This window comes from Physella acuta, unplaced genomic scaffold, assembly GCF_028476545.2.
Source record: "Physella acuta isolate Inbredline_101_S28 unplaced genomic scaffold, ASM2847654v3 ptg000222l, whole genome shotgun sequence".
Classification (NCBI taxonomy): Eukaryota; Metazoa; Mollusca; class Gastropoda; family Physidae; genus Physella; species Physella acuta.
The window spans coordinates 660,351-686,895 of record NW_026731741.1 but is presented as its reverse complement, the minus strand read 5'-3'; the positions used below and the strand labels follow the sequence as shown (position 1 = coordinate 686,895).

General features: G+C 40.8%; 2 protein-coding genes across 2 annotated transcripts in view; one reads left to right on the top strand and one right to left on the bottom strand.

Moving 5' to 3' along the window:
- LOC131937779 (salivary glue protein Sgs-3-like) overlaps positions 1-9,047 on the bottom strand; it is a 42,858-nt gene extending 33,811 nt beyond the window's left edge. The window contains exons 1-2 of the mRNA XM_059295414.1: positions 9,011-9,047; positions 7,290-8,258 (exon numbers count right to left, since the gene is read on the bottom strand). Of these exons, the coding sequence (XP_059151397.1) occupies positions 7,290-8,258; positions 9,011-9,047 (1,006 nt within the window). The remainder of the gene's footprint in view (positions 1-7,289; positions 8,259-9,010) is intronic.
- Positions 9,048-25,298: 16,251 nt separating this feature from the next.
- On the top strand, positions 25,299-26,300 carry LOC131937777 (collagen alpha-2(I) chain-like). Its single transcript, XM_059295413.1, has one exon. It carries the CDS (start codon positions 25,299-25,301, stop codon positions 26,298-26,300), a length of 1,002 nt encoding a protein of 333 aa, XP_059151396.1.
- The last annotated feature ends 245 nt before the right edge of the window (positions 26,301-26,545 follow it).

Sequence of the window (26,545 nt, the reverse complement as noted above, 5' to 3'; positions counted from 1 at the left end):
CTAGTCTTTTGGATGGTGAACAATTTGAATTGGCTAAATCCGGACCTGTTTCTATTGAACTTAAATTTTCACAAGTTACAGCTGACCCGATTCAAGTTATTGCGTATGCTGAACTTGATTCGGTGTTAGAAACTTCGAAAACGAGGCAAGTGCTTACAGATTACACCGCCTAACTTGGCCTATAAAAGAAAATGAACACAAGAGAACTACAAAGTATACTGGCCGCGGACTTATTTGTGCAACGCACAACTCTCTTTGCCGTTTTAGCGTGCGATCAGTTACCCGCGCGTCTCGATAGAACGAAGCAAGCGGCATTCATTATCAATCTAGATTCGTCCTCGGAGGCAGGGAGTCATTGGGTTGGTCTATTTTTCAACGGACTATCGCAATTTACTTATTTCGATAGTTTTGGCTTACCACCTCGGGAGCCGGCCATTTTGTCTTTTATAAAAAATAATTCAAACAGACCACTCGTTTACAATTCAAGAGTGTTACAAGATATTCTAACCAACAGTTGTGGGCTATATGCAGCCTATTTTGTTTTGAAGAAAGCTCGAGGTGCAAATTTAAAAGTTATATTACAACCCTTTTCGGGGTCAGCGAGTCGTCAATATATTAACGATCGTATTATAACACGTTTAACACTTCAAATTATTGGAACTAATTATAAAAGATTATTTCAAGATGTCTAATGAAGATTGGATACTTGTGGCCAGGAGTAACAATAAAGTGACGGAAATACGAACGATGAATCACACCGGATTTAAATTGGCGATTGTTAGCCAATTCATGAACAAAAACACTTTAAATCTTAGAGAGCTTATAGATGGGACCGATCTTAATTTTCCTACAAATTCTGGTGTTAGTATGAGTCGCGTCTGCTTTGAGCGCCTGTTGAGTTTACAGGATGAAATTTTAAAAGCCTTTGATGAATTGGAAAAACGTTAATAAACAAATAAAATATAAGAAGACTTTTGTTCTAATTTAGTGTGTGTGTGTGTGTGTATATATACGTGTAGCATACGCGTACTAGAAAACCAACAAGGTAATGTCCGGTTGCTCAACCTAATTACACCACCAGCTGTCGCACAACAGCTGTTGCATAATGACCTACGTACTTCACGGAGAGGCACTTAATGTACGTCGTTAATCATCATGACCTTTCAAACCGAGCGGGGGAAACTCGGTGAAGCATAACAAAAATTTAATTAGGTGGGACATCATGCTGTGATGGCCCAGTGGGTGCGATCAATACATTCCCATTAAAACGGGCAGCGCCGAGAAAACTTCACGGGCGGTCGATACGTAACAGGTGTTACATGTCTGGTTAATGGATGTTATTCACAAAGTACACGCTAACGCACCCCTACCCTCAAACCCCATCATTACTCCCCCTCTCATCCACCAACACCCCTATTGGTTTACTATTAAACATACATACAACAAAGAAATATATCAAATAAGCAAATTAAACAAAGTAATTAAAATCAAATTACGTAACTAGTTAATAATAATTTAACTAATTATAAAATAAAATAAAATTAAAAATAAACAAAATAAAAATAATTAAAAAGTAAACAAATAATCAAATTACGTAACTCGTTAATAAAAAATTAATTAAAATTTTAAAAACTCATTAAAACTAATTAAAAAACACATTAAAATTACGTAACTAGGTCAAAAATTAATTAAAATTTAAAATAAACAAAAAAAAAATTAAAATCCAATTACGTAACTCGTTAATAAAAATTAAACTAATTAAAAAACTCGTTAAAATTACGTAACTAGGTCACTGATTACGTCATAATGTCAATGATTACGTCACAAGGTCACCCAAAGGTGACCCACCCTTCACTCCTCCGCCACCCTAGGGTGGGGGAGTATTTTACTATATCTCATTGCGCCTTCACCCTTCGCTCCTCACCCTGCGATGCGCCAGGCTGCGGCAGTTGGCGTAGTATTTTACTATATGTCATTGCGCCTTCCCCCTTCCCTGCTCCCGAGTATTTTACTATATGTCATTGTTCCTCCCCCTGCGCTCCTCCGCCAAAAATGCTAACCAAAAGGGACCTAATATACTACTGAGGTGGAAGTGATTGCATTGGTATCACAACTAGCCAGTGTTTCTTCCAGACTTTTTTCTCCGGGGGGGGGGGGAAGGGCACTTGAAATTTTCGGGGGGGGGGGGGGCGGTAGACTTTCTTCGGACGGGGGGACGGGGGGACGGACACTGTTAAAAGCATATATTTTCTACATAAATTATATAAATTTCATTTCGTTCGGGGGGGGGGGCGGTAAAAAAATTTCGGGGGGGGGGGGGGGGGGCTTAGCCCCCCCCCCCTCGAATAGATGCCTGGAAGAAACTCTGCAACTAGCGATCAGAGAGTAAGCAAAGAAAAGACCTTCAATAAACACAGTGAACTTGATTGGGTAGTGGCGTCAGGTGCTAGTCGACTCCTGGGTTAGGAAGGGTGAAGGTCAATAAGAACGGGTCGAACTGAGCTGGGAAAGGTGAAGGTCAATAGGAGCTGGCCGAAATCCTCAGATGAGAAGGGTGAAGGTCAATAGGAACTGGTCGACCTCTTGATGTGGGAAGGGTGAAGGTCAATAGGGACGGGTCAAGCTCCTAATGTGAGAAGGGTGAAGGTCAATGTATAGATGAAGGAAACAACGTGTTTGACACAAAAACAATACGGGAGATTGTCGCCAATGTCCATTAATTGTGCGACAAAACATTTATAACAGAGATAATCAACCCATTAAGTGATTAACGACAATTTAATCTGGCAACACAATCCCCCAGATTTATATGGTGTTATTTAACTTATATTTTTCAAATTTAGTCAAACACTGTTAGAAGAGATTTAAGCCATACAAACAAAATTTAACTAGAAGAAGGGAAGCAACCTACTTACCAAACTATTCATTAACAATATATAAAGCGATTTAAAATTGTGTTATTGTACTGTTGTTCCCTTAGCGGGGCTAACGATTAAAAAAAAAGAATTTGACCTTAAGTTTTTGCATCTTGTTTGATAGAGTTCAAGTCCTGCACCATTAGCGGAGAATCCGAAAAAAAAAGTATGACGTCAGGGGAAGGAATAAAAATAATGGCGTCCTTTATTTGCTAATCTGCCAAGCATTTTAGAACCTTTTTTTCTTCTTTCCCTGAGATGTTCATCCACTATTTCTTATTGAACGCCTACATTGATCCACTCTAAAAAATATAATTCTTTAAGTGGTTGCAGATTTTTATAAGTAATTTTATTTATCTGTCGTCGTAGTTAACTAATACTGTTAGATCTTACAATTTTACAAAAAAAGTTATTTTGAAGATTAATTTTTAAAATCTTAAGCTTAAAGACGTTTAATTATAATCGTATTTTACTGATTAGATAATTTTAAAATGTTAATCAGATTAAACGTAATTAAAACTGACAACACATGGCACCCTATGGCTAACACAAATAACACACCATCACTTTAGGTTAAGATAACAACAACAACGTTTTAAAAACTCTGCCCGGTGTGGCATTAATAATACCGTAAGAGTTTTCTTGATTGGTGAGCTTAATACGTTAATGGATCCATAACGGTATCTGTGTTGTTAGGGTTACATACATTAATTGTTTACACTAGTCTTTGCTGATGTCTGATGTTATTAAAGATGATCTAACTACAGATATAAAACATCGTCTTATTTCTCAGATTCTTATCTATGCAAATTATTTGATAATAATAAAAAAATAATTTAAAAAAGACCCCACTATTCCGTGCTTTAAAACAACATACCACTTAGTTTTAGGAAATAAACTGAATACTGTGAATACTATTAATAGTAATGGAAATATGGCCGTGATAAACCTGACTTTGAAATATAGCAAATTTTAAATTGAAGAATGTCTTTTCAACGATTTTCACATAAAACTGTTACTCTCTCACATTACGCTGATGTTTAAAGAATCGCTCCTCTGTTTGCTAATTTTAGCTATTAGCAGGAGAAAGCGACCTAAATATATCTTGATAAACGACGCAGGTATTTTTAATGTAGCCAGGGATGGGGATTTGAAAACTAAAAATTCTGTTTTAAAAATAAACACATTGAAAATAAACAATAATCAATGATGGAAATGGAATGTCTCATTATAAGAATTACTAATTTAGAAATTTTAATAAAAATATTTTTTTTGGAACATGTCTATTATCATAATATTCCATTTGAATTGATTTCGAATGAAATCAATATAATGGTTAGTCTTTTCTTTTTTTAATTACATCTTTGTATTAATTTAAAACTGTAGAGAAAATATTTACAAAACAATATCGTCAACAAACAAAAAATCGTATTATGAAAAAAGATTTTTTAAATATCAGAAATGTGGTCAAAAATCACCAAAGAAAACATTTCTATTTTGAAAGAGCTCAAGGCATCAAATCATCCAGATGGATGTTTTATGTGATGTTGTAACAGTACGGGACCGGCAGGGTGGAGAACTAAAAATAGATGAACTTTAGGGAGGCCACACTTTTACGTTGTATAGTGCTTGTAGTGTAGGACACGAGAGGTCAAGGTCAACAGAAATACAAGGATTACAGACTTTACGAGGCCAACCTATTTTCACGGCCAACAGAAATACAAGGACTACAGACTTTTAAAGGCCAACCTATTTACACGGATATCATGTTTACAAAGTCAACAGAAATACAAAGACTACAGACTTTACAAGGCCAAATTATTTACACGGCCAAATTATTTACAAGGTCAACAGAAATACAAGGACTACAGACTTTTAAAGGCCAACCTATTTACAAGGTGAACAGAAATACTAGGACTACAAACTTTACAATGTCAAATTATTTACACGGCCAACATATTTACAAAGCCAAATTATTTACACGGCCAATATATTTACAGACAAACATATTTATAAGGTCAATATATTAACAAGACCAACATATTTACAAAGACAACATATTTACAAGGCCAGCCTATTTACAAGGCCAACATATTTACAAGGCCAACCTATTTACAAGGCCAACATATTTACAAGGCCAACCTATTTAAAAGGCCAATATATTTACAAGGCCAACATATTTAGAAGGTCAATATATTAACGAGACCAACATATTTACAAGGCCAACATATTTACAAGGTCAATATATTAAATAGACCAACATGCTTACAAGACCAACATATTAACAAGACCAACATATATACAAAGACAACATATTTACAAGACCAACATAGATATAAGACCAGACGAAGAGACAGACACGACAAATAGAGACATAAAAGTGCACCCGACAAACATGTGTACTGACATCAACAGCTGCATTAGTTTCGTGTCTTTGATTTATGATCCTATCACGTGACCGTTTGAAGAGTTGATGAGAAAGAATGTGAACATTTTGTTTTTACGTCCACTCTGTATTTACACACTGCTTACAATAATTACGTAGGGGGAATCGAAAGGAGTTTAAAAAATACGCTCCACATAAATTATAGTTTTCTCTATTTCCTTGTTGCACGGTCGGAGGAGGTGGGGTGGGGTGGGGGGGGGGGGGGGGTAGGGGGCGGTGCTTTAGGAGAGGTGACTGAAAGAAACTGTTTACAAGCAGCTTCACTTATTCCCTTGAAGGTTTTAGTTTACATCTACCAGTTTATCTTAGGTTTAAAGTTTCCTTTTTAAGATTAGGTTTAGGTTTAGAGGTAGGCATTTGGTTGAACGTTATTAACAGCGACCTGACACTAAGTTCTTTGCTATCCTGTATATTCATTACCCATGTCTTATTAGAGCTTTAAAATAACACTGTAGTTCTAATCTTCCCAGGAGCTAATCAGCAACAATGTAGTTTGAAACTTCCCAGGAGCTAATCAGCAACACTGTACATTCAAACTTCCCAGGAGCAAATCAGCAACACTGTACATTCAAACTTCCCAGGAGCTAATCAGCAACACTGTAGTTTGAAACTTCCCAGGAGCAAATCAGCTTACTCTACACTCAACTGGTTTCCCCGTTGGGCACTACAAGAATGCCTTAGCCATATCGAAAATACGATTTGATTCGTACTCAGTAGGATCATATCATGCACTTTATAGAATGCCGAGTTTCTCACATTGCGGGTAACGACATACAGTTATGATTGGGGAACATAACGGTGCAGAGGCGTAGCGAGGGGGGGGGGGGGCGGGCGGGGGGGGGGGGCGGACCGCACCGGGTGACACCATTTAGGGGGGTGACACCAAGACAAAAACTAGCAAAATATATAGAGAAAACTTGAGGGGGGGGGGGTGCAAATCAAAAGTTTGGGGGGGGGGGTGCAAATCGAAAGATTAAGGGGGGGGGTGCAAATCAAAAATTTGAAAGTTTGTCCCCGGAAGGGTCTCTACGCCTCTGGGGGATGACACCATTAAGTGCCGCACCGGGTGACACCCCACCTCGCTACGCCACTGTAACGGTGAGATAGTTGTTTTTACGATGTGTAAAAGCACTTGTTTTGTGTACAGCAAGGAGTTCTATGGGGCTAAGTTGAGAAAGTTGTTTTTGCGATGGATAAAAGCACATGTTTTGTGTAAAGGAATGAGTTCTATGGGGGTAAGATGATAGTTGTTTTTGCGATGAATAAAAGCACTTGAATTGTGTACAGGAAAGTGTAGTATGTGTCCTAGTTGTCTGGCACTTTTACCACAGATGCAGCTACTAATTGGACAGCGCTGTCAAGTCGGCTTAGGTGATGTGTTGTCATTTCTCAAGGCTTACCTCGCCATGGGTGCAAGGGAAGGCAGATTAGTGTGCGAGGGTGGAGCGAGGGGGGAGGGGATAAGGGAGGGCTTATAAATCTACGGGAAATGATTGGGGAAAAATGTTGTGAAAAAATCAACTGGGGGAGGGGGAGATGGAGAAAAGTAATGAAATAGTGGAAGTAGTCAAGATATGGTAATAATTATTTAAGATTTCGGCTTTGGTATAGTCTAGGAAAAAAGCATAGGTTAAAGTTTGAGGTTATGGTCATTCTATAAAAAATTACACTTATTGTAGATGCCTTGGAGTAGACTAAGAAGAAAATTAAGGCCATGAATCCGTCTTAAGCATTTGAACATTTACCATTTAATTGTAGTTATATTGTCATCAACATCTGTTGAAAAACTCACGGAAAACCATGTGCTAAAACCGGATATTGGTGGGGGGGGGGGGGGTTAAGGTCTTAATCACGTGGCATCTTATGTTGTTTAAACAATTATTATCTAATCAAGGTAGGAGGTAGGGGTGGGGAGAGGGGGGACATACATCGTCGCAGATTAGAGAAGAAATTTTCTCCTAAGGTTGAAGTGGTCAGGACTAGGGGGGTGGCGTTACTGGTCATTGCTGTAGAGGTGGTTTTGGTGGTTAGGGTTGTAGAGGTGGTTTTGGTGGTTAGGGTTGTAGAGGTGGTTTTGGTGGTTAGGGTTGTAGAGGTGGTTTTGGTAGTTAGGGTTGTAGAGGTGGTTTTGGTGGTTAGGGTTGTAGAGGTGGTTTTGGTAGTTAGGGTGGTAGAGGTGGTTTTGGTGGTTAGGGTTGTAGAGCTGGTTTTGGTGGTTAGGGTTGTAGAGGTGGTTTTGGTGGTTAGGGTTGTAGAGCTGGTTTTGGTGGTTAGGGTTGTAGAGCTGGTTTTGGTGGTTAGGGTTGTAGAGCTGGTTTTGGTGGTTAGGGTTGTAGAGCTGGTTTTGGTGGTTAGGGTTGTAGAGCTGGTTTTGGTGGTTAGGGTTGTAGAGCTGGTTTTGGTGGTTAGGGTTGTAGAGCTGGTTTTGGTGGTTAGGGTTGTAGAGCTGGTTTTGGTGGTTAGGGTTGTAGAGGTGGTTTTGGTGGTTAGGGTTGTAGAGGTGGTTTCGGTGGTTAGGGTTGTAGAGGTGGTTTCGGTGGTTAGGGTTGTAGAGGTGGTTTCGGTGGTTAGGGTTGTAGAGGTGGTTTTGGTGGTTAGGGTTGTAGAGGTAGTTTTGGTGGTTAGGGTTGTAGAGGTGGTTTTGGTGGTTAGGGTTGTAGAGGTGGTTTTGGTGGTTAGGGTTGTAGAGGTGGTTTTGGTGGTTAGGGTTGTAGAGGTAGTTTTGGTGGTTAGGGTTGTAGAGGTAGTTTTGGTGGTTAGGGTTGTAGAGGTGGTTTTGGTAGTTAGGGTTGTAGAGGTAGTTTTGGTGGTTAGGGTTGTAGATGTGGTTTTAGTGGTTAAGGTTGTGGAGGTGGTTTTGGTGGTTAGGGTTGTAGAGGTGGTTTTAGTGGTTAAGGCTGTGGAGTTGGTTTTGGTGGTTATTGTTGTAGAGGTGGTTTTGGTGGTTAGGGTTGTAGATGTGGTTTTGGTGGTTAGGGTTGTAGAGGTGGCTTTGGTGGTTAGGGTTGTAGAGGTGGTTTTATTGTGGTTAGGGCTGTAGAGGTGGTTTTGGAGGTTAGGGTTGTAGAGGTGGTTTTATTGTGGTTTGTTTTGTAGAGGTGGTTTTGGTGGTTAGGGTTGTAGAGGTGGTTTTGGTGGTTAGGGTTGTAGAGGTGGTTCTAGTGGTTAGGGCTGTAGAGGTGGTTTTGGTGGTTAAGGTTGTAGAGGTGGTTTTGGTGGTTAGGGTTGTAGAGGTGGTTTTGGTGGTTAGGGTTGTAGAGGTGGTTTTGGTGGTTAGGGTTGTAGAGGTGGTTTTGGTGGTTAGGGTTGTAGAGGTGGTTTTGGTGGTTAGGGTTGTAGAGGTGGCTTAGATGGTTAGGGTTGTAGAGGTGGTTTTGGTGGTGAGGGCTATAGCGGTGGTTCTAGTGGTCAAAATAGAGGCGTTTAGTATCGTAAGATTATCAGCTCATTCTACATAAACTCATCGCATGACTTAAACATAAATCTCATTTACTATACAAGCAAGCAAAGCATATCAGGAAATCAAATTTAATTTATAAATTTCTAAAGTTTTCATGAAAATTTACAATTTAAAAATATAAGAAATTTATTTTTTGTAAGCAACGTAAAACATTGGGGAGGAAGAGAAGCTGGATGTTTCGACACAAACTTCCACGACCAACTTTTTTTCCCAAAAGGAAATCCATCTTTACTTTTATCCCAACAATTATCCGGAGAAAAGCCAAGACATCTGCGTCTATATTTTTTTTTACCAGCGCATTCCTTCCAGATCTTCAATCAAGCGGGGGCCAGTGTTGACCCCCCCATGCATTCGGGCGTCAAACGACCACAAAAAAATGTTCCAGACTTGTAAACATGTCTCGGTTTTTTCAGCTTCTGCCCAAATATTGTCTTAACAACGTCAACAGGCGCCCTTGGGATCACCGCCTCATAAGAGAAACGGTCGTTGTGAAAGAACTCTTATTTCTTCATCTAGAGTTATGGTCCTTGATATCAAGATAATCTTCGGTATTGTATTATATTGTTTATTGTTGTGGTATGTCTGAGTTTTTGTATGAGGTTCATCTTCTCTTATATTTTATAGGAGACGTTTCATGTTTCTGTAAGTCTTAGACACTGATAGTTTTTCTGCATTATGGGTAATTTTATAACTTATCTTGCGCGTGAGAGGTTTGTGGTAGGTGTGTATGTACCCCATTTTGTTGTTTTAGTGTGTTCTTGTCCGCATTTTGTCTCTCGCTCTCTCGCTCTCCCTCGCTCTCTCTTGCTCTCTCTCTATTCCTTTCTCTCGCTTTCTCTCCCTCTCACTAGCTCTCTCTCCTTTTCTCTCCTTTTCTCTAGCTTTATCTCTCTCTCCCTCTCTTCCTCACTCTCTCTCCATTTTCTCTCGCTTTCTCTCTCTGTCTCTTCCCTCTCTCTCTCCCTCTCTCACTCTTTCACTAAACATGACACGAAACACCGCGGCTTATGTTTGACATTACTTTGTACTTACCTTAAGTAAATCACGGAATAAGGGAATAATGTATTGGTGTTGGAGTCTTTAGTAAATTTTTGAGTGGACTAGTTAGTTACTTAATGAGTTAGTCAATAGACAAGTCAGGTTATGATGAGTCAGTAGCTCAATTAGTCGATATATCGTTCAGTCTGTGGCTAACTTAGTTGGTAATTTCTTCAGTCGGTGATTTAGTCAGTAGGTCATTTAAACGGTGGCTAAATAAGAGTGTTAGTCGGTTGGTGAGTTAATCAAATAGTGAGCTAGTCACGAGTCGTGTAATTAATTAGCTGGTTAATTAATGGATGATTGAGCCAGCGATTCTGCTAGTCCTAGGCCAATGAGACTGTGATTCGGTCAGCAAGTTGGTGAGTACGATTACGTTTATGTGTTTGCTATAAAGTGCGCGTTGGTAAAAAGTATTGGCGTGCACGGTCAAGATAAAATAGTTCTTGTCCAAGCACTTAAAATAAGTCTGGCATTTTAAAAAGTTGGAACAGAAAAAAAACAACCAGCCGCAATTATCTCACTGTAAAAGGGTTGGGCGACATGAGCAGATGCCCCCCACCCCCAAGTAATGTGGGTGTTGAGCAGAAAATCCCCCCTCCCCTCACTCCCAGTGAAATGTGTGAGTTGATATGGGCTTTAGCTGTCTCGATAAATTAAGAACCAATCTTGGGAAAAATAATTGGATTATTTCCCCTTCCTATTGCATGCGCGGAGATGTCTATGAAGAGTCGTGCTTTCATCGCCACTGTTATAGCTAAAATGCAAACATATGGATCGTGCACATATTATGTAGCACAAAAACTGGACATTTTTACCCACCCAGACATACAGTCTGCGCTATCATCATCCCTTATATATATATATATATATATATATATATATATATATATATATATATATATATATATATATATATATATATATATATCTCACATATGTAACCCATATATACAACTTCCACATCCCTACCCTTCGCCCCAAGTGAAAATTTATTCGATACTTTTAAAAAATCGAATTTTGCACAAAACACTGTAGGGACAACGTTTGTTTTTGTTGTCTCCCATTTATTAACTATTTAAAGAAAAAAAATGAATAATGAGATTGTATCTGAAGCTATTACACCGCCTTACCTTCACGTTAGAAGGAATTTGTGTCAGCTAAAAGTGTTTGCTATACCATTTTAAATAGCAGATATATAACTTACATCAGAATTTAAAAAATTGAATGAACTGTTACAACCTATACCTCCTATACCACATACAATCCATAAATCACAATACAACACCGACAAATCACCTGCCTACCTTCTTGTTCTACAACATGTGTATACTTTCTTGCTAATGCATCCAATACTTTCATGATTAACAAACACTAGACAAAACCATCATTGATTACAGGATACACACACACGACAAAAGACCAACATTAATATGTCTTGAAGAAATGACTTTATTATTGTTTAGTTCCGTGTTTTAAAACCAGATCTATGTTCAATCTACATTTGATACCTGCACTGAAACATTCAGCTCGCAAAAATCGATCATAAAGGTTTATGCGCATGAGGAAGATATAAGCCTTATTGATCGTTTTTAGCATTCATCTGTTTTTTTTTTGTCTAAAAGAACGTACAGAAATATGATATGTGGTTTTTTTTAAAAACATTTTAACCAAATTTAAGAATTCTAGTCGAAGGGTTAAAGCTATTTATAGATGTTATCCCGCAGAAAAACGAAACACAAGACCTTTAGCTACCTCTACTCTCATAAATTCTACAATATATGACTAATACTTAACAAAACTTCATACTGACCAACATTAATGTTATTTATGCGCAGGTGTTAATTAGATATTTTTGCGTGCAGGTGTTAATTAAAGATTTATGTATACATGTGTTAATAAGAGATTTTTACGTACATGTGTTAATTAGAGATTTTTCCGTGCAAGTGTTGATCAGAGAATTTTTGCTTACAGGTGTTAATTTTTTGTGACATCCACATCGAGACTGTGAAAGAGATCGGAGGTCATGTTATTTCACCTAATATGTTCTTTTGAAACAAACTGGGGCTCTGACCATCTGACCACCCGACCATCTGACCTCCAACCACTTAACAATCCGACCATCTGATAACCCGACCATCTGACCATCCGGCCATCTGATCATCCGATCACTTGACCATCCGACCATCCGACCATCTGAACATCCGACCATCCAACCATCAGACAATCTGACCACCCGACCATTCGACCACCCGACCATTTGACCACCCGACCATTTGACCACCCGACCATCTGACCATCCGACCATCTGACCATCCGACCATCTGACCACCCGACCATTCGATCACCCGACCATTTGACCATCCGACTATCTGACCATCCGACCATCTGACCACCCGACCATTTGAATACCCGACCATCTGACCATCCGACCATCTGACCACCCGACCATTCGACCACCCGACCATCTGACCACCCGACCATTCGACCACCCGACCATTTGAATACCCGACCATCTGACCATCCGACCATCTGACCATCCGACCATCTGACCACCCGACCATTCGACCACCCGACCATTTGACCATCCGACCATCTGACCACCCGACCATTCGACCACCCGACCATTTGACCACCCGACCATCTGACCACCCGACCATCTGACCACCCGACCATTCGACCACCCGACCATTTGACCATCCGACTATCTGACCATCCGACCATCTGACCACCCGACCATTTGACCACCCGACCATCTGACCACCCGACCATCTGACCACCCGACCATCTGACCACCCGACCATTCGACCACCCGACCATTTGACCACCCGACCATTTGACCATCCGACCATCTGACCACCCGACCATTCGACCACCCGACCATTTGACCACCCGACCATCTGACCATCCGACCATCTGACCATCCGACCATCTGACCACCCGACCATTCGACCACCCGACCATTTAACCATCCGACCATCTGACCACCCGACCATCTGACCACCCGACCATTCGACCACCCGACCATTTGACCATCCGACTATCTGACCATCCGACCATCTGACCACCCGACCATTTGACCACCCGACCATCTGACCATCCGACCATCTGACCATCCGACCATCTGACCACCCGACCATTCGACCACCCGACCATTTGACCATCCGACCATCTGACCACCCGACCATTCGACCATCCGACCATTTGACCACCCGACCATCTGACCACCCGACCATCTGACCACCCGACCATTCGACCACCCGACCATTTGACCATCCGACCATCTGACCACCCGACCATTCGACCACCCGACCATTTGACCACCCGACCATCTGACCACCCGACCATCTGACCACCCGACCATTCGACCACCCGACCATTTGACCATCCGACTATCTGACCATCCGACCATCTGACCACCCGACCATTCGACCACCCGACCATCTGACCACCCGACCATCTGACCACCCGACCATTCGACCACCCGACCATTTGACCACCCGACCATCTGACCATCCGACCATCTGACCATCCGACCATCTGACCACCCGACCATTCGACCACCCGACCATTTGACCACCCGACCATCTGACCACCCGACCATCTGACCACCCGACCATTCGACCACCCGACCATTTGACTATCCGACTATCTGACCATCCGACCATCTGACCACCCGACCATTTGACCATCCGACTATCTGACCACCCGACCATCTGACCACCCGACCATTCGACCACCCGACTATTTGACCACCCGACCATCTGACCACCCGACCATCTGACCACCCGAACATTCGACCACCCGACCATTTGACCATCCGACTATCTGACCATCCGACCATCTGACCACCTGACCACTCGACCATCTGACCATCCGATCAACCAACCATCAGACTATCTGACCATCCGACCATCTGACCACCCGACCATTTGACCATCCGACTATCTGACCATCCGACCAACTGACCATCCGACCATCTGACCACCCGACCATTCGACCACCCGACCATTCGACCACCCGACCATTTGACCATCCGACCATCTGACCACCCGACCATTTGACCATCCGACCATCTGACCATCCGACCATCTGACCACCCGACCATCTGACCATCCGACCATCTGACCATCCGACCATCTGACCACCCGACCATTCGACCACCCGACCATTTGACCACCCGACCATCTGACCACCCGACCATCTGACCACCCGACCATTCGACCACCCGACCATTTGACTATCCGACTATCTGACCATCCGACCATCTGACCACCCGACCATTTGACCATCCGACTATCTGACCACCCGACCATCTGACCACCCGACCATTCGACCACCCGACTATTTGACCACCCGACCATCTGACCACCCGACCATCTGACCACCCGAACATTCGACCACCCGACCATTTGACCATCCGACTATCTGACCATCCGACTATCTGACCATCCGACCATATGACCACCCGACCGTCTGACCACCCGACCATCTGACCATCCGATCAACCAACCATCAGACAATCTGACCATCCGATTATCTGACCATCCGATTATCTGACCATCCGACTATCTGACCATCCGACCATCTGACCACCCGACCATCTGACCACCCGACCATCTGACCACCCGACCTTTCGACCATCCGACCATCTGACCATCCGACCTTTCGACCACTTGACTATCCGACCATCTGACCATCTGACCATCTGACAATCCGACCATCTGACCAGAGGTACTTTTTTAACCGTAACATTGTCTAAGAATAAAGCCATGCTGAAAATAGCTTTAAAACAATCAATTTTAGCAGTCCAGACTTTAGTACTTATTAAATCAATAAACAAAAATACCAAGAAACCTTTTTTTATACCATCTGTAGAAACTATTCTAGCACCCATTTTTTTTCTAAAGTTTACAAGAAACTATAAATAGATGTTTCTAAAACCGACAAAACCTTATTTTAAAAACAAAGCTAATTAGAATTGTTTTTCCTGGAGAGTATGCTACCATATCATCCGTCTTCTGATTCTATTTTAGTCCAAGACATTGGCGCTTTCTCTCATAAGATACAAGCTGATTCAACGAAATCAGTCTAATGTTAATTGTTCTGTTTTGTTTTAGTACATCGATAGTTGAGATATCTTGAAAACATTCCCTCAAGGCATTGTTTTTGTTTTTGTTCTGTAAAATCTGATAGCCTCACGCCAACGAGGAGAATACGACAGGGAATAACAAGTAGCTTGAGGGAGTGAAAGATATTGTTGGTTTGTGTTTACTGGGTTTAATAACAAGCAGTTTGTGAAGCTTGTGTTTTTTAATCGTATTAAATGTGAAAACAAAACAAACTGACACCCCGGAGGTGTTGTGTAGGCAGAAAAGTGGTGATGTAAATGTAATCATCACCCTCCGTTTCAACATTGTGTAACTGTTTTCCTCTTGTTTGTTTGTTTTTAAAAATATTTTACCCAATACGAAATACTGTTTCGTAACGAAAAAAAATAATTTAAATACCGTTTACAGTGTTTAGGTATTCGTGGATTTTTAAATCTTAATGTGCCAAAAAAATTTGATAATCTTGCTAAATGCAGATAGAATACGGCATAAAAAGATCCATATTCCATCGTTTGTTAACTTGATGAAAATATTAGCAATGATAAATTGAAAATAAAAATGTATCTGAGCTTTTTTTTAAAAAATATCGTTAACAGTTTTTTTTTTAGGATTTTCAGCTATATTTCTTTCTTCATATACTAATAACATTAACCAAACCAATTTGATAACCTACGTCACTCAGGATCTGGCATAAAAAGTGTCCACAAACTTAACACTTCGAAACCGTGAGGGATGGAGTGGGGTGGGGGGGTGAACACATTTCAGGCTACTCTATTTGATACGAGGAGGCAATAATTGCTTTTAGTATTGCCGGTAAGTCTGTCTGGTGAGAATCTTGCTGCAACTCATTTCATTTTGCTTGTCATTTAGTTTAAGCGTACATGTCTATTTCGTGCATAGATCCAATATTTCACATTCAGGGACCCAGTAGCAAACATACAGGGACCCAGTAGCCCACATTTAGAGACCCAGTAGCCAGGGGCGGAACTACAGTGCCGCCAGACCCCGCAATGCGGGGGGGGGGGGGGCCCAGACCGATTGGGGGCCCAAAAATCATGGCTAAATTATTTTAAAAAAAAATAAAAAAAATAAAAATAGGTGGAGGTCGAGTTATCTTTCTTCTACAGTTACAAATAAACACGACAGTCGGCAAACGTCTTTGAGAAAAATGCACAGACTATAGCTCGAGAGACCGCCAGACATATAGACAACTTCAAAGACGTAGCCTACCGTTCTTTTTTGTGGCGTCGATTAGGAGAACAAAAAAGCATTGTAATATTGTTTACATTATTAAAATACATATCTATGATTGTGTGTTTAAACTACTGGCCTGAATTCTACAAAAAATATAATTATTTATTTCGATCTCATACATTTATAATTGCGTTCATTTTTACTTTAACAACTGTATCAATAAACTTTTAAAAAATTTAAGTTATCTCCCTTCAGCGAAGCATCCGAAAAATTGACTGCCGGCACGCTTTGAAATCGGGCTTGGGAAATGTTTTGGCGACTATTCTGGTCTTCTAGGCGACCGGAAAAAGTCGGCAATATTGATGTAGATGTTTATCGGCGCTTTCCTGTCCCCTTCCAATGAACCTTCCCAACTCTCTCTCCTCCCCCTCTCACCCCTACCCCTCACCTCTACCCCTCACCACACCCTTACTCTTACAATAAGATGTAATGCATAGATTAACGAACTACTGAACTGTAAACTGACCACTTCTGCACATTTTGTTAAAGACAATAGTCAGTAGCTGTTCATTTACCTGATGAACAGGGGCGGAACTACAGTCCGGCCAGACCCCGCAATGCGCGGGGGGGGGGGGGGGAGGGGGGGGGGGGGGCAGGCCGTTTAGGGGCCCACGGCTGACCAAAATTAATATTTTTAAAAATTTTGAATTTAATTTTCGTGTATTTTTGCCTTAATATTTGGTTTGTAAAAGAAAAACACTGTAGCTGCGGTACGATTATCTTTATTTTACAGTCACTATACCACGCTCTTCCGCAAAAGATAAAATCCATTACACAAACTACAGTGTAAAATATAGGCAGCTCTTCAAATTTGAATGACTTCTTTGACTCGTTGCCCCCCCCCCCCCTTTGATAGCTAAATAGAGGACACGTAACTGTTTGACCGATCCTCCAAAGTGTACTGTGGCGGATGGGGCAGGGGATGGGGACCAAAAAGGGGGTTCAAAAAAGGTCGCCAATTTTTTTTTACATATTTAAAACAGTTATTTATAGTTGTATTTTTTAACCATCGTCAAGGCCGAGTTCTATTTCCCTACAATCAAACACACGCTGTCGCCGGCAAAATTCTTTTTAAAAAACAGCAAAGTCCATAGCGCGAAAAGCCATTACATATGAAGTGGGCTTTCATGATGCGCGGTTATTCTTTGCGGCATTGGTAAGGGACCCGTAATCCATTGTACATTTTTCAATGTTAATATGTGTTTGTGATAGTGGTTGAATTTGTATCCTGTACTATCTTGTATCCTACAAATAATAAAAAAATAATATAATACTATAAACTTCAGTTTTATATACGTTTACTTGTTTTTGCTTTTACAAGAAATATCATAGTAAACTTTTAAGGCCTATACTTGGAATTATCTCCCCTGAGTAAGTTTTCCAATGGGCGATGCTGACGTACATAGATCAAGGCGTTTTGTTGTCTCTTTCAAGTTTTTTCCCCGAGCCGACCCCTATCCCATCCCTCTTTCTCAACCTCACAAGTATCGAGGAGATAAATGTATCGTTTATGAACTACTTCCTAACCGTACGATTCACCACTTCAGCACATTTTGTCAGACACTAGACAGCACTAGATCTAGTCAACGGATATTAATTTACTTTCATAGTATTAGGCACATCTAATTCACAAAACACGGCAGGTAAGATTATTTTTTATATAATTCAGAAATTAATTAGAACGTTTAGAATTAATTGAACATTATTAATAGTCAATTATTATTTATAAATGACGTCATTGAAGTGGGGGTGTGTGAGGGTCTGGCTTTTTGTTAGTCCCCCCCCCTCCTCCCCTAAATCAAAAGGTTATCCAACGCGTGACCTGGCCACATACAGTTGTACATTTGAAAAACATTTTTCTGTCTATTATGCATTACTGCATCATTCACCCAATCGCCATGAAAACTTGGGAAGCTGTTGAGTACAGCCCCGCAAAGGTTTCTGTCATAGGCCTAACATTTGTACATATTGGAGTGGGGACTCCTAACGGAAATATGTGATTTAGCGCCCCGTGATCCTGCATAAGCGGATGAGGTTACTACTTGAATACAACCGGCGGCAGTGCCATCCTGAGCGCATCACATATGAGCAAGTTGGCCCCCACAGACAGTCGTTTAAAAGTTCCCACAACAATAGGAATAAGTCTCGCTACAACACTCGATGACTAAATCGAATTAGGTGTCGCAACAATGTTTCTTCCAGGATAGACTGTTTTCGGGGGAGGGGAGGGGGGGGGGGGGAGCTCTGCCGGAAGAAACAATGTGTTGCACCCATCACCCGTGCAGTAATGTAACCGGTAGCTCCAAGAGCCCCGCGACTCCCCTGACACCTGGGCCGTCGCCGAGGGACTTACAGCATGCCTTGGCGTGTCTAGTTGGTGGTGTGGACAAACCCGCGCCTTAAGATCCAAGAAATGAACTGCCGACATTGTTAACATTTAATTCAACTTCTGGAAAAAAGGGCACACGATTGGTAACGTTTTGATGAAAGCCTCATAAAAATCGGCGTCAGTTTGGTGTGTTGGACTAGATTTAGAGAGTCCGTGCTTCTCACTTGGAAAACTGAAAGGGGCCAGCTCGTGTGTTGGAAAACCTCTGATTTATTCGTGTACCAGATGGAAATTTAAAAAAAAAAATTAGAGCGACCCTTGTTTTCCATATATATCTATATCTATATCTATATCTATATCTATATCTATATCTATATCTATATCTATATCTATATCTATATCTATATCTATATCTATATCTATATCTATATCTATATCTATATCTATATCTATATCTATATCTATATCTATATCTATATCTATATCTATATCTATATCTATATCTATATCTATATCTATATCTATATCTATATCTATATCTATATCTATATCTATATCTATATCTATATCTATATCTATATCTATATCTATATCTATATCTATATCTATATCTATATCTATATCTATATCTATATCTATATCTATATCTATATCTATATCTATATCTATATCTATATCTATATCTATATCTATATCTATATCTATATCTATATCTATATCTATATCTATATCTATATCTATATCTATATATATATATATATATATATATATATATATAGGGGCCCAAAAAAAATTCTGCGGGAGGGGCCTTTTTTTCTAGTTCCGCCACTGCCAGTAGCCCACATTCAAGGACCCAGTAGCCCGAATTCAGAGAACCTGTAGCCCACATTTAGAGACCTGTAGCCCACCACATACAGGGACCCAGTAGCCCACATACAGGAACCCAGTAGCCCACATTTAGGAACCCAGGTGCCCACATTCAGGGACCCAGTAGCCCACATTTAGAGACCCGGAAGCCTACATACAAGAAAACCAGTAGCCCACATTCAGGGACCCAGTAGCCCACATTTAGGGACCCAGTAGCCCACATATAGGGACCCAGTAGCCCACATTTAGAGACCCAGTAGCCCACATTTAGAGACCCAGTAGCCCACATTTAGAGACCCAGTAGCCCACATACAGGGACCCAGTAGCCCACATTTAGAGACCCAGTAGCCCACATTTAGAGACCCAGTAGCCCACATTTAGAGACCCAGTAGCCCACATTTAGGGACCCAGTAGCCCACATTTAGAGACCCAGTAGCCCACATTTAGAGACCCAGTAGCCCACATTTAGAGACCCAGTAGCCCACATTTAGAGACCCAGTAGCCCACATTTAGAGACCCAGTAGCCCACATTTAGAGACCCAGTAGCCCACATTTATAGACCCAGTAGCCCACATTTAGAGACCCAGTAGCCCACATTTAGAGACCCAGTAGCCCACATTTAGAGACCCAGTAGCCCACATTTAGAGACCCAGTAGCCCACATTTAGAGACCCAGTAGCCCACATTTAGAGACCCAGTAGCCCACATTTAGAGACCCAGTAGCCCACATTTAGAGACCCAGTAGCCCACATTTAGAGACCCAGTAGCCCACATTTAGAGACCCAGTAGCCCACATTTAGAGACCCAGTAGCCCACATTCAGGGACCTATTAGCCCACCTTCATGTCACATCGACCAATATTCCCAGTAACAAATGCCGTTCTCAAATTCAGCCCTGCTATACAGGCCTTAGCTCCATCACATTACAACACAAAGTTTAAAAAACACCAGCAAAGATATTAAAAAACACCAGCAAAGATATCATTTTTGCATTCTTATTTTTATATCCAAACTAGGCGTTTTTTAAATTAGAAAATGTTATCTTCATGCGTACATCATCTTTTGAAAGGATTTCAACGTCAAGGACACTGCAAATAATATTATTTTGTTTTCATGAAAGCCACGCCCCTTAGGAGCGTGTAACAGAATTTTGTTTGTTTAAAAACACATCTGTAATTAAGCCCAATTAAATCCTTGGACACTTTATTCTCATCTCATTTAATCAGGGCTATACGGCGGTTTCAAGGCCATTCTTTCTTGATGAATTTAACAATCTACTGGACATCTGTTACAATCAAGTGGACATCTTTAAGAATCAACTGGACATTTAAAATAATAAGCTGGACATTTTAAAGAATAAGCTGGACATTTTTAAAAATCAGCTGGACGTTTTTAATAAGCTATTGCAGCTTTTAAAGAATCAGCTCGACATTTTTATGAATCAACTGGACAATTTTATAGAATTAACTCGACATCTTTTAGAATTCACAGGATATAAACCAAGACTAGCTTTGTGTTGACGTATCTTAGAGTTCTCTAAGCATAACTATTCATAACTATGAAATCACTCTTATAATTAAAAACTTAAAGGATTTACTTCAACTAACTCTTTAAATTTATAGTGAAAAAAAGAGCTTGTTCGAGACTTTAATCACACAGACTATTGGGTTCCTCTCCCCGTGTCCATACCCCCCCCACCCTAGTGTAGAAGGTCGACGTGGTACGAAGTGCGAGTCGACTTGCCCCCCCCCCCCCCCCCCCGCCCCCCATCCGTTGACAGCAGGGAATTCAATTTTCAGCCAGGTTTTTATTTCACGGCAGTCTACACGCTTGAGGCGCCCCGCTGAAAGTGGGTTGAACCGATGGGTCCATCAGCCATCACATGTAACAGATTCATGGAGAATTTAGTTAACATCGAGTCTGTCCGGAATGGAAAACACTTTTTAATAAAGCGGGAGTGATCGCCCCTAAACTTTCTCCAATATTCTTATATAACACTACGGGGGATGGCAACTAGGGATACAGACATTTTTCATCCATTTTTACTTTCTCGTGTACGAAGTAAAGAGGAAGTATTATAATCGTGCAAAAAAAAAAAATCGAGATTTTTACAGATCTCGACATATCACACCACCCTGATTCGGAAAAACATAGTTTTACAATTTTCCAATGAAGTACTGAGAAGTAAAACAGGGAAAACTGTCAAAATTTCATGTGATTTTTGTGCACGATTACAATATACTCTGTATACGGAAAAGTAAAAATACTGCGAATTTAACAAGAGCTGTAAAGCGTCATTATTGAAGTATTTGCATATCGTTTTCTGATTTTAATTTAGTTCAAATGGACAATTTGATTGATGAGATTAATGTTAAATTGTAAAAAAAAAACAAGTCTTTTAAAAAACAACAACACAAAATCACAAATATATACACAGTAACAATCAAGTAAACACACACAAATAAGGTATGCGATTATAAACAATACTAGATCTATAACTGGACTCAAACATATGTGTATTAGTTGTTAATGCCTAGCTTTGATATCGAATTTACACGTACGATCAGCACAAACAAAGACATCAATCTTACACGTAAGATCTACAACAAAGACATCACCCTAACACTTAATATCTACACATCCAGGACATCAACCGAACACGTAATCCCCGATATCAACACATCCCTTGATATCAACACAAACCTTGATATCAACACATCCCTTGATATCAACACATCCCTTGATATCAACACATCCCTTGATATCAACACAGACCTTGATATCAACACAAACCTTGATATCAACACAAACCTTGATATCAACACAGACCTTGATATCAACACATCCCTTGATATCAACACAGACCTTGATATCAACACATCCCTTGATATCAACACAAACCTTGATATCAACACAAACCTTGATATCAACACAAACCTTGATATCAACACAAACCTTGATATCAACACAAACCTTGATATCAACACAGACCTTGATATCAACACAGACCTTGATATCAACACAGACCTTGATATCAACACAGACATTGATATCAACACAGACCTTGATATCAACACAGACATTGATATCAACACAGACCTTGATATCAACACATACCTTGATATCAACACAGACCTTGATATCAACACACCTTGATATCAACACAGACCTTGATATCAACACAGACATTGATATCAACACAGACCTTGATATCAACACAGACCTTGATATCAACACAAACCTTGATATCAACACATCCCTTGATATCAACACAGACCTTGATATCAACACAGACCTTGATATCAACACATCCCTTGATATCAACACAGACCTTGATATCAACACAGACCTTGATATCAACACATCCCTTGATATCAACACAGACCTTGATATCAACACAGACCTTGATATCAACACAGACCTTGATATCAACACAGACCTTGATATCAACACACACCTTGATATCAACACATCCCTTGATATCAACACAAACCTTGATATCAACACAAACCTTGATATCAACACAGACCTTGATATCAACACAGACCTTGATATCAACACAGACCTTGATATCAACACAGACCTTGATATCAACACAGACCTTGATATCAACACAGACCTTGATATCAACAATGAACCTAAAATAAACCCAATCTACGATACAGCTCTGCTACATAAGCCAATTCTTGACAACTCAAAAACCAGGAAATGAAAAAATAAAATTAGGCAATTTCTTATGCTGCAAATTTGATCCTATTATACAAGCCATTGATCAGAGACTATTGATTTCCAGTAAATTAGTTTTTATCTGCTATTTTTATGGATCTTCTTCTAGATTTTTATCGAAGGTCGAATGGGTTTACCGCACATAATATCTCCCTATGGTTGATAGATATGAAGATCATCTACTGCAGATGATGATAGAATACGACCAGTTAAACTAAACCAGCTATACAGATCTGTCATAAATAGTCTTAAAGCTTGTTAATTACGTATTTTCATTACTAATGCATGTATTAAATTCAATAGGGCGCGTTATCAGAACAATGTATTAAGCTCAATACTGGACCCATCACGAAAACAGTTGATTAAGCTCAATTCTGCATTATTACCAGAAGAGTTGATTAAGCTCAATGTTGTCCTTTCACCAGAAGAGTTAATTAAGCTCAATATTGCCCCACGAATGTTTATGTTGACCATAACACACAAGCTCTCGTTTCACATCTCACTAACCATCCCAACCTCCAGGACGTCAAGTTGTTGACGTCTCAACCACCAGCTTCAATCGAGGATACTCTGGCACGGCACCCAGGCTGTTTCTCGCCCCCCCCTCCCGGCACCCAGGCTGTTTCTCGCCCCCCCCCTCCCGGCACCCGATGCTGTTTCACACCGGAACACCCCGTGTTTCTTCCAGACTTTTTTGTCCGGGGGGGGGGGGCACTTGAAATTTTTGGGGGGGGGGGGGGACACTGTTACAAGTATATATTTTCTATATAAATTCCATTTTCTGCCCCCCCCCCTCCCCCCGAAGAGATGCCTGGAAGAAACTGAATACCCCGCCCTGGCACCCGAGTCTGCGATGGATATTGATCATCCCCCAAACCTCCGCGGTTTTTATCTAGTTTTTACTGTCCATTTATTGTAGGAGCTTATTGAAGGCAATTTGCTAAAATCTGGGATTATTTAAGAGGAAAATTTAGCGTTCTAGAAGTGGGACAAGAAAAGGATTATAAAAATACACGTTGACTGTTTGTGTGTGTCGTTAAAGTATAAGTATTATAAGATTTGTATAGAAGAAAGTTTGTAATAAGGTTTGTATGTGAATAAGACTGTAATTAGGTTTGTATAAAATAAGTTTGTAATAAGGTTTCTATGAAATTAAGTTTATATTAAAATGTGTATGAAAATAAGTTCATTTTAAGATGTGTATGAAAATAAGTTTGTAATAAGGCTTGTGTGAAATAAAACGTTTGTAATCATGTGTGTTTGGAAAAAAAGGTTTTTAAAGATTCTCATACACACTAGTACTATAGCACATATTTGAATGTTTTGATATGATTAGTGACAAGCTAGCAGTAGTATTAAGTGTGTTGAACACAACCTAGCCCTAAGTCTTAAATATGGGCTGACTTTAATATGTTGTTACATGATAACGAGTTGAAGAATATGATGAATACAGTGAATAAGCCACAGGGGTAGATCGTGTGGACTACACTTAAGATCGATGGATGTTTGAAGCTTGTCGATGGATGTTTGAAACTTGTCGATGGATGTTTGAAACTTGTCGATGGATGCTTGAAACTTGTCGATGGATGTTTGAAACTTGTCGATGGATGTTTGAAACTTGTCGGTGGATGTTTGAAACTTGTCGATGGATGCTTGAAACTTGTCGATGGATGTTTGAAACTTGTCGATGGATGTTTGAAACTTGTCGATGGATGTTTGAAACTTGTCGATGGATGTTTGAAACTTGTCGATGGATGTTTGAAACTTGTCGATGGATGTTTGAAGCTTGTCGATGGTTGTTTGAAACTTGTCGATGGATGTTTGAAACTTGTCGATGGATGTTTGAACTTGTCGATGGATATTTGAAACTTGTCGGTGGATGGAGGAACATGTTGAATGCCAAGTGTGTGAGCAGAACTAATGAGGTGTAGCGATAATAGTCGTGGTGTCAGTAAAAGGGGTCCTTCACATAGATCTGCTGTCGGTAAAAGGGGTCCTTCACATAGATCTGCTGTCGGTAAAAGGGGTCCTTCACATAGATCTGCTGTCGGTAAAAGGGGTCATTCACATAGATCTGCTGTCGGTAAAAGGGGTCCTTCACATAGATCTGCTGTCGGTAAAAGGGGCCCTTCACATAGATCTGCTGTCGGTAAAATGGGCCCTTCACATAGATCTGCTGTCGGTAAAAGGGGTCCTTCACATAGATCTGCTGTCGGTAAAAGGGGCCCTTCACATAGATCTGCTGTCGGTAAAAGGGGTCCTTCACATAGATCTGCTGTCGGTAAAAGGGGTCCTTCACATACATCTGCTGTCGGTAAAATGGGCCCTTCACATAGATCTGCTGTCAATAAAAGGGGTCCTTCACATAGATCTGCTGTCGGTAAAAGGGGTCCTTCACATAGATCTGCTGTCGGTAAAAGGGGTCCTTCACATAGATCTGCTGTCGGTAAAAGGGGTCCTTCACATAGATCTGCTGTCGGTAAAAGGGGTCCTTCACATAGATCTGCTGTCGGTAAAAGGGGTCCTTCACATAGATCTGCTGTCGGTAAAATGGGCCCTTCACATAGATCTGCTGTCGGTAAAAGGGGTCCTTCACATAGATCTGCTGTCGGTAAAAGGGGTCCTTCACATAGATCTGCTGTCGGTAAAAGAGGTCCTTCACATAGATCTGCTGTCGGTAAAAGAGGTCCTTCACATAGATCTGCTGTCGGTAAAAGGGGTCCTTCACATAGATCTGCTGTCGGTAAAAGAGGTCCTTCACATAGATCTGCTGTCGGTAAAAGGGGTCCTTCACATAGATCTGCTGTCGGTAAAAGGGGTCCTTCACATAGATCTGCTGTCGGTAAAAGAGGTCCTTCACATAGATCTGCTGTCGGTAAAAGGGGTCCTTCACATAGATCTGCTGTCGGTAAAAGGGGTCCTTCACATAGATCTGCTGTCGGTAAAAGGGGTCCTTCACATAGATCTGCTGTCGGTAAAAGGGGTCTTTCACATAGATCTGCTGTCGGTAAAAGGGGTCCTTCACATAGATCTGCTGTCAGTAAAAGGGGTCCTTCACATAGATATGCTGTCGGTAAAAGGGGTCCTTCACATAGATCTGTTGTCGGTAAAAGGGGTCCACATAGATCTGCTGTCAGCAAGGAGCCCATCACATAGACCCTCACATAGACCCTCACATAGACCCTCACATAGACCCTCACATAGATCTGAAGTCAGCAAGGAGTCCATTACATAGACCCTCACATAGACCCTCACATAGACCCTCACATAGACCTGAAGTCAGCAAGGAGTCCATCACATAGACCCTCACATAGACACTCACATAGACCCTCACATAGACCCTCACATAGACCCTCACATAGATCTGAAGTCAGCAAGGAGTCCATCACATAGACCCTCAC

Coding starts and splice junctions, on each gene's coding strand:
- LOC131937777 (XM_059295413.1), top strand. CDS start 25,299: ATGGGCCCTTCACATAGATCTGCTGTCGGTAAAAGGGGTCCTTCACAT.